This window comes from Rhinolophus hipposideros (assembly GCF_964194185.1).
Source record: "Rhinolophus hipposideros genome assembly, chromosome: 1".
In the NCBI taxonomy this organism is placed as follows: Eukaryota; Metazoa; Chordata; class Mammalia; order Chiroptera; family Rhinolophidae; genus Rhinolophus; species Rhinolophus hipposideros.
In genome coordinates, this window is record NC_138047.1 from 94,195,348 (window position 1) to 94,207,183 (window position 11,836).

The window sequence follows — 11,836 nt, forward strand, 5'->3', positions numbered from 1 at the left end:
CTATGACTTCAAATAAATAGCTCTATTTCTAAATAGTAGAGTGCTTTCGTAAAAAAACAAAAAAACAAACAAAATTGACCCTTATTTCTGAAAAGAGGGTGCAATCAGATTTATTAGGAAAATATCTTCAGAAACTCACAATGACTTCACATTTAAACTAGTGTTTTCCAAAATTTGTGTTATATATAGTAGGTCTATGAAATTCTCACCCTTTTAGGATCCTTCACAAAGTAACTTCCACTTGAACCTTGAGAGATTCTTTCTGGAAAAACTCCAAATTCTATTGCCTGCTCCGCTTTCAATACAACATCAGCAAATTCTGGATCATCCAAGAATGTATTCAACTCTAAAGAACCAACAATTATTGCATTAAGAAAATCAATGTTGGTGATGGAAAGAGAACTGACTCTGGGTGGTGAACACACAATGTGAGATATAGATGATGTATTACAGAATTGTACATCTGAAATCTATGCAATTTTACCAACAATTGTTGCCCCAATAAACTTTAATTTAAAAAAAAAAAGAAAATCAACGTTAATATAGTACATGAAGAAGAAAAACCAGCTATGAGAATGCTCATGATATGGACCTGTAATAATGGATTATTATCAATACCATTAGAACATGAAGGTACAGAAAATTGTAATCAAGTACTGTTATGGGCTGCTTTGATCCTTTTTCACCCATTAATCCCACTTGTCTTTGAGATTCAACTAATGACACATGGAAAACAAGACCCCTATTTCTTGGAAAAAATCACATTACTGCCTCACAGTACTTTGAACTGGTCTTCTGCAGTGATTTCTGTCCTCCATCCTCCCTCACCTCCAACTGCATACACGTAGTCATACTTCAGATGTGTCATTACCTATACCTGCAACTTCTCCATACTTTCAATTTCAAGCAATTTCTATCCCTAGTTCACTCTCTGGCAACCTGAACCCAAAAATTCTTCCATCCCACTAGGAACTACAAAGCATTGATCTACTATGTTGTCACTGACCTTCACCCCCTTTGTGTCCTTACTTCCCTCTTTGATGAGCTTAAATTACGACCACTCATCATATAATAACTCTCTTCCTCTTTCCCCACATCATGGTCACCTTGAAAAATCTCAATCCTGGTTAAATCCAACTGTCTGCTGACTATGCCTGTACACAGACAGCTGAAATGACAAGAGAAACACACATGAACACAATGCCTGGTCTCACTTTAAATCATTACCACAAATTTCAGGTGGGCCCTTCATGCTGCCCAACGAAGCATACTGTGTTTCCCCGGACAATCAGCTCTAATGCATCTTTTGGAGCAAAAATTAATATAAGACCCGGGCTTATATATAATAATTGCATAATAATAATAAGACTGGGCCTTATATTACAGTAAAATAAGACCGGGTCTTAAATTAATTTTTGCTCCAAAAGTCGCACTAGAGATGATTGTCCGGCTAGGTCTTATTTTCGGGGAAACACAGTACAATATTCCTATTATGGACTGAATGTTTGTGTTCCCCTAAAACATGTTGAAACTCTAATTCCCAACATGACATACTGGGAGATGGGTCTTTCAGAGATAATTTGGTTTAGCTGCGGTCATGAGGCTAGGGCCCCCATAAGATTAGTGCCCAGAGCTAGCTGGCTAGCTCGCAATCTATTTCTCTCTCTCTCCCTCTGCCATGTGAGGACACAGTGAGAAGGCGGCCATTTGCAAGCCAGGGAGAGAGCCCTCACCAGAACCTGACTATGTTGGCTCCCTGGTCTTGGACTTCCAAGCCTCCAGAACTGAGAGAAGTAACTGTCTGTTGTTTCAGCCACCCCGTCTATGGTATTTTGTTATAGTGGCCTGAACTAAGGCAACTCCCCTGGTACACAGACTCTCCTGCTCTTCTGGACAACTATCTCACACCCTCACCTCTCCTCAAATTCCCAGCACCTCCTCTCTCTCAGCGGATGATCTAGCTTCCTATTTCACTACGAGAAGCAATCAGGAGAAAACTATCATTAGCCCTCAGCACCATATCTACCCACCCACACCCTCTCCCTTCTGTCACCAAAGTTGTGTTCAAGCTCTATGACCAACTCTTCCACTCTGTGTACTAGACCCTATCTCAGGGGCTGCTCCAGGATACTTCTTCAGCAATTCATCCCTGCATCAAAATTTCCCTCTCTATTGCATTCTCTTACCCTCCACATCCAATCCAACAGCAAGTTATATAGCTCTGCCTTAAATATCCAGAATCCACCATCTCTCACCATCTTCATTCCTTCCCTGCAAATTAAGTCACTTTCAGCTCTCACCGTGGACATTACAAGTCCGTCTGATCTCCCTCTTTCCCCTGTGCCCTCTCTATACTCAACAGAGAAGCTATAGTAATCCTTTTAAATCAGATTAACACTTCTTTGTATAAAACAGACCAATGGCTTCCTGTCTCACTCAAAAAAAAAGTCCAGGTCCTTATAATTAGCCCCAAGACACTACCCAATCTCCTCTAACCTTCAATTTGTTTTTTTGTTTAGCCCTTATCACCTAACAGATAACTTATTTAGTGAGCTCCCGGAAGACAAGGATGTCTCTCACCGCTGTATGCCCAGAACTTTTCCAGTTCCTGGAACATAACAGGCATTCAATAAACTCTTGCTGAATGAATTAATAATAATTTAAAGTGATAGACAAGCCAAAATTACTCTGGAAGGCATTTAAACACTACTACATGCACTCAATATTACAAAAATCCAAAATATAAACTTTCGTTACTTAAAAATTCGCCTTAATTCAGACAGAAACAAAACTGCTATTTACTAATTTTTAAGTCTGTGCTACGAAATACTACAGAAAGTGCTACTGGGCATATTTAACCTACTTAAAAGAATAAATAATCCTAGTATTTTAATCAAGTCTATACAATTGATATGTTAATTCCAAATCATTTTTTTTAACTTTTTTTTAAATTGGGGAACAGTGTGTTTCTCAGGGCCCATCAGCTCCAAGTCATTGTCCTTCAATCTCACTGTGGAGGGTGCAGCTCAGCTCTAAGTCCAGTCGCCGATTTTCAATCTTTGGTTGCAGGGGCACAGCCACCGTCCAACGCAGGAATTGAACCAGCAACCTTGTTGTTGAGAGCTTGCGCTCTAACCAACTGAGCCATCCGGCCTCCCCTACGGCAGCTCTTCAATCTAGTTGTGGAGGACGCAGCTCACTGACCCACGTGGGAATCGAACCGGCAACCCTGTTGTTAAGAGCTTGCACACTAACCAACTGAGCCATCCGGCTGCCCCCCAAATCATTCTTAACTATCCCATGAAAATCCTTATGAAGGGAGAAATTTTGTCTTTCTTGTTCATTGTGTATGTGTATCCCTAGCACCTAAAAGAGGGTGGTACTTAATAAATATTGAATTGAATAAATATATTATTTATGTGCTAGAATGTGCCAGTAATCGTTATCATTAGTCAAATGATATTTCTTCCAGGTCAGAACTCTGAATAATAAGAAACAACTTGAAAAGTTATGGATTTCAACCTTGCTCCCAGTCTAGTGTACTTTCCATAGTACATTACCAGCAGGCGGTCTATGGGCCAATGTTTAAACATTTTCAAAGACAGATCACTCCTTTCTTCATGCTATTGTTTGCTTGAAAACATATATAAACTTTTTCTTTATCAGAAGTATGTCTCCTGTAGTGTCACCCAATGTCCTAGACATCTCATCTGGAACAAAACTCTACTCCTTTCTTCCCAGGGATGGTCCTTCAAATAGTTGAATATCATTTCATGATCCCCCAAGTCTCTTTATTTTGCGCCTCCTTCCATATGGAAGTGTTTTCAGGCTTTTCAGGACTTGAGTTGCCCTCTCATTTCATGCCTCAGTTTTTCAATGTTATTTCCTTAAAATATGGTCTCTAGAATAGAGCAACTCATTGCAGAGAATAAAGACATCTCTCAGTCTTGACACTACACCAAAATAAGAAGCACTTATTTTGTGCTTTTATCAGTATTTTATAAGTTGTTTAAGAATCCTTTCATATTCCTAATTCATACTGAAATGCCTAAACTCTTAGACCACTCTTGGTCTCTCCCATCTTGTACTTGAGCATTTTTTTTGGAAACTATGTGCAGCCTTTGACATTATTTCTATTAAATGCTATCAAATCGCTTTATGTGTGAAGCTTTATGAAATCTTCATAGAACCTGCCTTTGTTGCTCTCATGCAGCCCATGATTATACTCTGAATACTTAATAATTCAGTTTCAGTCAAAATCAGATCAACACAATCATTCCTATCAAATCAGCCAGCATGTTCTCAATCCTTTTCTTTTTAACTTGTCCCTTGTTGGGCAACTCTTTAGGATAAATGAGATAATCTCCTCCCATGAAAATGGGCATTCTTTGAGATGGCCTGGATTTACCACACAATCTAGAAAGGGATTTAAAAGACAACTGGTCCTACTATCTAATTAATGCCAGAAGCAAAAGGCACATATCAACTATTTTAAAATCAAAGTAATTGTTTTTTAGTAGGTAATTTTTCTTTAACCGACTCATAACTCACATTCTACAACTTTCTTCATTTTACTTACATGTACATTTAGCAATGAAAAGTTACGCTGCTTCAAGCTATATATACTATGGAGATTTGGTTTGAAGGTTTACTGTAACTGTTTGGTTTGATTTTTTTAAATAGCTGAGGGACATGGTTAGTTATATTTTCAATTTTTTCAGTTAAAATGACTAATACCCCTTTTAAGCAATAAAAATGGGGTTTATTTTGTCTCAAAGAATATTCAAATTTTCTGAGAAGAATCTCAATTCTCCCTCTGTGTACTCCCTTTGGGTCTCCTCTAAGAAGACTCAGTAGACTTCTAGTGAAGTTCTAGTTCTGTTCAAGCTTCTCACTTTTCACAAGACACGGAGCCTACCATCGAACCTTTGCCCCTGCTATTCTCAAGCAGATGCCAAGCTGCCTTCCCATCGCTAATTCTAAATTCATTCTTTGACTCCATCTGATCACCTGCAAAGCTATCAAACAAAATGATATGGGTTCCAGGAGGGCAGAGGTCTTTGTTTTGTTCTCTGATATATTCCAAGTGCCTAACACAGTGCCTGGCACACAGGAGACCCTGAAGAAATTTGAGTTAACAAACTATCCCCTGAATCACACTTAAAGATTATTACTGGTCCTTTAATAAGTAGAAATTGAAAATGGAATAAGAGAATCCACAGTATAACCTTTTATATTAGGTTGGTGCAAAAGTAATTGCGGTTCTTGCAATTATTTTTCATCTTCTAAATTGCAATTACTTTTGCACCAACCTATTAGTTTTATATAAGTATGCATGGTAACTTAACAAGTTCTCATTTTAAATAAATAAATCAAATGAACTTTTCCTCACTTGAGGGTTGGGACTATAGCTTACCCACTAAATAGAACATTTTCTAAAAAAGTAGCTGGCTCACAAGTTTGGTGATTTGAACCCTGCGTCAGTGCTATTTATCCTACAAATCTCAAATTCGATGGCACTTGCTCTGCTAAGTCTTCCCTGACCCCTAAATCTAGGGCATGGTTCAATGGAACCCTCAGCCTGGCCCTCCAGCAGCCGTTTCATCTGTTAGAACTGTTTTAACTGACCGACTCCTCCATTAGGCTACAAAGCTATGTGGGGACAAGGCTGGCCTGGACATCCATTTCATATCTAGTCACCACTGTTACCCCAAGGCCTCCATTTCCACTGGCACCCAGCAGGCACTCAAATATTTCATGAATGCTGTATCGCTGCAATAAATGGAAAATTGAGAATAGGTGGATTCTAATTAGTGGTTGAGGAATAATCTCTAACACATCGCTGCTTACTACCTTTCAAAAGCTCTGTTATAGAGGATCGTCAGACACGTTAGGACATCTACTCTTCTAATACTGTCCTCTAAATCAAGGCAGATTAGCAGCATCTTGAATCTAGACCCACCAATACTGATAGCGCCACCCATTAGAATTACAGCTCCTGAAGTGGGCTTCTGGGGAGTTAGATGAATACTACAAAGCTAGTCACTTTTATTACAAAGATATTATTCAGCATATAGTCTCCCCTCCAAGAGAACACGTAACAGGTTATCCTTTGTTAGTTCTGTTTTAGTTCTGTTAGTTCAAATAACCAGTTTGTTTTAATTTTATGGACAATAATTGTGTTTCTCTCAAGTTGACTGCTCAATAATCTTAAAAATCAAACATGTGGGCTGCCTGCATCAAGTATCTGACGTGCATTTTGTGTACTTATTCCAGCCTCCTAACATAAATCTTATCTTATCTCATTATCCTTATTTCCCATTCTCATCTTTCCTCCTTAAATGATTTTATTTTGTTCCTACATTTTATAAACCACCATGAATTACTAAATGGCTTATAAATATACACTTCCTTTTACTTTGGTAGCTCTGTGAATTCTAACACTGTTCTCTAATTGTTAGGCTCTCCAACAAAAGTGATTTAAGTGCTCCTGGTTTTTTATTAACTGGGACCTTGGAGAAGTCACTTCACCTCTTTATGCTTCCTTAAAATGAAAATAAAAAATAGTACTCACTTCACAAAGTTGGTTATGATTAATATATGTGAAACGCATAGAACTATGCCCTGCATGTACTGTTGTTACATAGGTATTAGCTATCACCATCTTTATTACTCACCAATTCACTGATTAAAATGACAATAAAAACAAGGACTGCCACTAATCCTTATACTTTGACATTGATCCAATACCACTGTGTTTATGCTGGTTCTAGACTTTGTCAAATGCCTTGTTAAAGATTGTAGACAGGACATTCTTCCACTGGCTAAAGTACATAAATAACATAAACAAAATAGTCACAAATGATGTTAATGTTAAACTAAAGGCAATAACTTCTTGGAACCAGAGAGGTGGCTTCATGGAAATTGGATGTAAAGGACAAAGGAAGTTAATGGGCTCACTGAAAAATAAACCTAAAAATCTAGTTACTCAGTCATAAACTTTTTAAGAGACTGGTTTGAAATTTTTAAAATAGTTTTTACAATTCAAAGCTATTTTTAAATCCATTAAAAATGAGATCGCTATAATAAATAACCAAAAGTAACCATTATTTTATAACACTTGGGGATCTGCAGAAAAATGGAAAAAGCGCAGCACATGAAGAAAGAAGAACTAGGTTCAGTCCTGGCTTTATCACTTTCTGGATATGTAGTTAACTTTGGCTGATCTCCGAAATCCTGTAACTACTAGTCATTACAGTTTTATCCACTTTCAATCCTCACAAGGATGAGGGTGAGTAACAACTAACTTGCTACGCTGTTGTGAGAATCAATGAAATACACAGAAAAAGATCTTAAACTATAAACTGTGATATAAGGTATTACAATTTAAAAAGGCAGGAATTCTCTTTATTAATGCATTTGTATTCTGAGTACTACATCCCCCGTTTTATTTTTTCTAGCCTTATCTGTTTACAAAACCTCACTTTCACAGAAATGCACTCTCAAGTTTTAGGGTCTTTTAAAATATAGCTACACAGGTAACTCTGGGGTAGAAAAAGGCAAGCTAGCCACTTGGATCTTAGCCTTTTCACAAACTGGATTCTAGGTAATACCGTACAAATTATCAGCGTAGCTAGGTGAATGTGGGCCCATTTGTGATCTGGTTCCATCCAACTTCTTGTTTGTCCTGTTAAATGTACTGTCCAGGCATCCATTAGCTAACATCGTAATGGCAGTTGACCTGCATATTTGACCGGTTTGCAAAAGCTTTATTTGTGAAACCCTTGAATTGAAAAATCCGCTTTCCTTAGTTAGGCCTCTTTGATTTATCTACTCTAGAATGTTTGACTATAAGTTTAACTACAACTTGAATAATCTAAATATTCTATCTCAAATTATTTCAACTACAGAAGACCTATTAATTAGTGTATTAGTAGCAGCGCATGTAATATCCAGTATTAATGAAAACTACCTTGTCTGTGGCTTTTCTTTGAGCTGTAACGGACGGAGTGATACTTCAGGCATACCGCACACACCATCTCATTTAAACCATCCTAACCCCCAGCAAGCATTAATCACAATTTTACAAACTAGCCTGTCTCACCTCTAGCTAGGACGCTTACAGGTCTACTCTATTTTACTATCAAATCAGCCTAACGCCACTCGACAAGCCAAAACACTTGCTTTTTTTTAAACAAATACCCATGCTTACAGTAGCGTGCCTCAATTTTAACTTTCAATATCATTTCAATTACCCTCTCTTTCACCCGAGGCTATCAGTCCGCTTAACTATGAAAGTTTTTTTTTTTTTCTTTTTTAAAGGGTAGGAGTAGAAATGAGTCAAGCAAAAAAAAAAAAAACTTTACGAGAGAGATAACGGGTACAGAAATTCAACTGCCTCTGCCTCCTCTGGCTAACGTCACAATAACCACATTTAACGGCATTACTTTTTGAAACTTGTCCCAGGGGCAGCTGGATATTCTTGCTGTAATATCTTGCAAATTCACAACTTGGGGAACTTTGATAGCTCAGGGTGCTTAATCCCAAACTCAAGTCCCAACTTGAGCAAACCACTTCCGTCACTTTACAGCGTTACGTTTTCTTCGGGGTCTGACTCCGAAAGCTGAGGCTCCCCGGTTAGGGAGGCCTGGAGCATCAGTGTACTGACAACCGAAGGCCGTAGGTGCAGGAAGTGTCCGCTCCGGGCAAAGGGGCGGGTGTGCGACCAGCGGCGGGCCCCTAGGCCTGTGCCCGGGCGGGATGCCTGGCGACCCGCCTTTCCTACCAGGCAAGTGCTGGTGAGGGACCGAGGGGAGCCCGGGGCGGGACCCGGGCAGCGGCGTGGACCCGGGGCTGAGCGCCGGCAGCGGCGACAGCGCCCTGGGGGGGCCGCGGGGACGAGGGAAGGGCCGGGTCGCACCTGAACACGTGGGGCGGTTCCCGTCCACGTCGGTGGGCAAGCTCCCGAGGAACTTCGAGCTCCGGGAGGGGCCGCTGGGCGCGTCCCTGGGCGGGAGCAGCAGCTCCTCGTGGCCGGCCTCGCCCGGAGAGCCCGCAGCCTCCTCCCCGGCAGCCTCCACCAGCCTCACGGCGGTGCCCGGGGCGCCCTTCCGCGGCCGGGCCCAGGCGATCCGCGGCAGCAGCGGCTCCCGCTCCTCATCCTCCTCCTCGTCCGGGCTCCCGCCCCCCGGGGCCGCCCGCCGCCCGGGTTCGGAGGATTCCGCCATGACCTCCTTCTCTGCTTTCCGCGCTGACACGGGCTCAGAGAAGCAAGGTGCCCGGGCCTGGCCTCGGCATCGCGGGGCACCGGAGCCGCTGGGTCCGGTCGAGGCCACCTCACACGCGGGCGGGTCCGCTCCGCGCGCGCCCCGGGTTGCCCCGCCCCGCCGTTGGCCGCGGCCCACCTCACACCGCCTGGCGCCTGCGCAGAAAGGGCCTGGCGGCAGTGGGCGGGGCGCGGGCGGGGCGCGGGCGGGGCGCGGGGCTGTCACCTGCCTCCAGCGCACGGAAGCTGCGAGGGGTAGGGGTGCGGGGCGATGTGGCTCCTACTGGAGCGCAGGCGTCGAAGTTTAACTTAACCTCCACAGTGCCCCTCTGCTTCCTATATTATACTGGCCTCTCTCTCTCTCAACCGCAGAATTCTCTCACAGACTTTACCACAGTTTGTACCTGTATATTTTTTTGTATGACTAACATTTAGTTCCCCCTCTGTAAGTTCAGGAGAGCAGGGATCACGTCTTTTGTTCAGACATTCCTGACGTCGGTAGTTTTTATTTCCTTCTTTTCTGACTAATCTAGCAAGAAGTTTATCAAAAATTTTTTAATCTTATCAAAATCTATCTCTTGCTTACATGGATTTTGCTTTCTAGTTCACTGACTTTTGCTCTTTATTCTTTCCTTCATCCAATTAATTGGGATTTGATTTCCTCTTTTTTTAATAGTTGCTTAGAGTAGCTTGGATTATTAATTCTGGACCCCTCTATTTTTAATTTTTTAATATAAACGTTCTGTTTTTAAATAAAGCTATGCATTTCCCTCTAAGTACTGCTTTATCTGCATTCCACAATATTTGATATTTTATGATTTCATTTTCATTTCGTTCAAAATAGTTTTTTATTTACCTTATAGTTTCTTTTTTGACTCACTTCTTTGAAGAATGTTAAGTTCCAAATATTTGGGGGCCTTCCTAGATATTATTATTGGTTTCTAATTTAATTGTTGTGGCCAGAGAAGATACACTAAGATTTCAACCTTTTGAAAGCTATTGAGACTTATTTCATAACCCAGCATATTATTTACCTCAGTGTGTGCTTTAAATTCCATGTGTGCTTTTAAAGAAAGGTGTATTCTGCAGGTAAATGGTTCTGTAATTATCAGGTGTTTCTATAAATATCAATTCAGTTAAGTGTTGATAATGTTGTTCAGATCACCTATAGCTTTATGGATTTTTAAATTTAGTTCTGTTGTTCACTGAGAGAAGGGTACTATATTCTAACTATGATTGTGGCTTTGTCTATTCTTTTAGTTTGGTGAGTTTTTGCTTTATGTATTTTGAAGTTGTTATTAGGTGCATACACAGAATTTTTATATCTTCCTGATGATTTGACCCTTTCTTTTCTCTTTTCTCCTCCTTCTTTCTTTCTTTCTTTCTTTCTTTCTTTCTTTCTTTCTTTCTTTCTTTCTTTCTTTCTTTCCCTCCCTCCCTCCCTCCCTCCCTCCCTCCCTCCCTCCCTCCCTCCCTCCCTCCTTCCTTCCTTCCTTCCTTCCTTCCTGTCTTTCCTTATCAACTGTCTCTCCTTATCTCTCTTAATACTCCAGGCTTGCTTGATATTAATGCAACCACTCCATCTTTCTTAGGTTTACTGCTCACCTGGTAAATCTTTTTCCACCTTCTCCCTTTCAATCTATTTGTGATTTTATATTTAATATGTATGTATCTCATGTAGATAGCTTATAGTTGGTTTTTAATTTTCTTAAAAAATTAAGTGATAATTTCTGCCTTTTAATTGTAGTTTTTAGTCTATTTATATTTAATATAATATTAATGTGGTTGGATTTAGATCTATCATTTTGCAATTTTTATTCTATTTGTTTCACCCTCTTTTTGTTCCTCTTTTTTTCCTTTCCTACTTTCTTTTCAGTTAATCAATATCTCTTCATATTTCATTTTAATTCCTCTATTGATCTTCTGTTAAAACTCTTTACATTATTTTTTACTGTTTACGCTGGTATTTACTGCATATATCCTTAAATTATCTCAATGTTCTCAGACCTCATGTTGTACTATCTAACATAAAATGTAAGAATCTTGCAAAAGTGTAGTCCTATTTATCCCTCACCCTTTATGTTATTGTTGTAATATATATTAGACCCACGTATATTTAAATACATTGAATACTTTTTCTCTTAAACAATTATATGCCTTTAAAAGAAATTAAGAAAATAATGTATAGTCTTCTATATTTACCCACATATTTACCATTTCCAGTGCTTCTTAATCCTTCCTGTAGATCTGAGTTTCTATCAAAGTAGTATCATTTCCCTTCTCTCTGAAGAATTTTATAAAGCATTTCTGTAACGCAGATCTGCTGGTGATAAATTCTAAGTTTACATTTATCTGAAATTATCTTTATTTCACCATTATTTTCAAGGGATATTTTCTCTGGATATAGAATTCTGGATTGATGTTAACTCCCTGCCCCACTCCAAGTTCAACTCTAAAAATGTAATTCTGCTATTCTTCAGCCTTCATTGTTTCTGAATCATATCCCTTCACCCACCCACCCAATTTGTATTATGTCATTTTCTCTAGTTGCCTTTAAGAGTTTTTCTTTAT

General features: G+C 39.8%; 1 protein-coding gene across 1 annotated transcript in view; it reads right to left on the bottom strand.

The window, feature by feature from the left end:
- Positions 1 to 9,291, bottom strand: part of PI4K2B (phosphatidylinositol 4-kinase type 2 beta) — a 29,040-nt gene extending 19,749 nt beyond the window's left edge. Inside the window, exons 1-2 of the mRNA XM_081079786.1 lie at positions 8,921 to 9,291; positions 210 to 346 (exon numbers count right to left, since the gene is read on the bottom strand). Coding sequence (XP_080935912.1) covers positions 210 to 346; positions 8,921 to 9,227 — 444 coding nt within the window. The 5' untranslated portion in view covers positions 9,228 to 9,291. The remainder of the gene's footprint in view (positions 1 to 209; positions 347 to 8,920) is intronic.
- Positions 9,292 to 11,836: the final 2,545 nt, after the last annotated feature.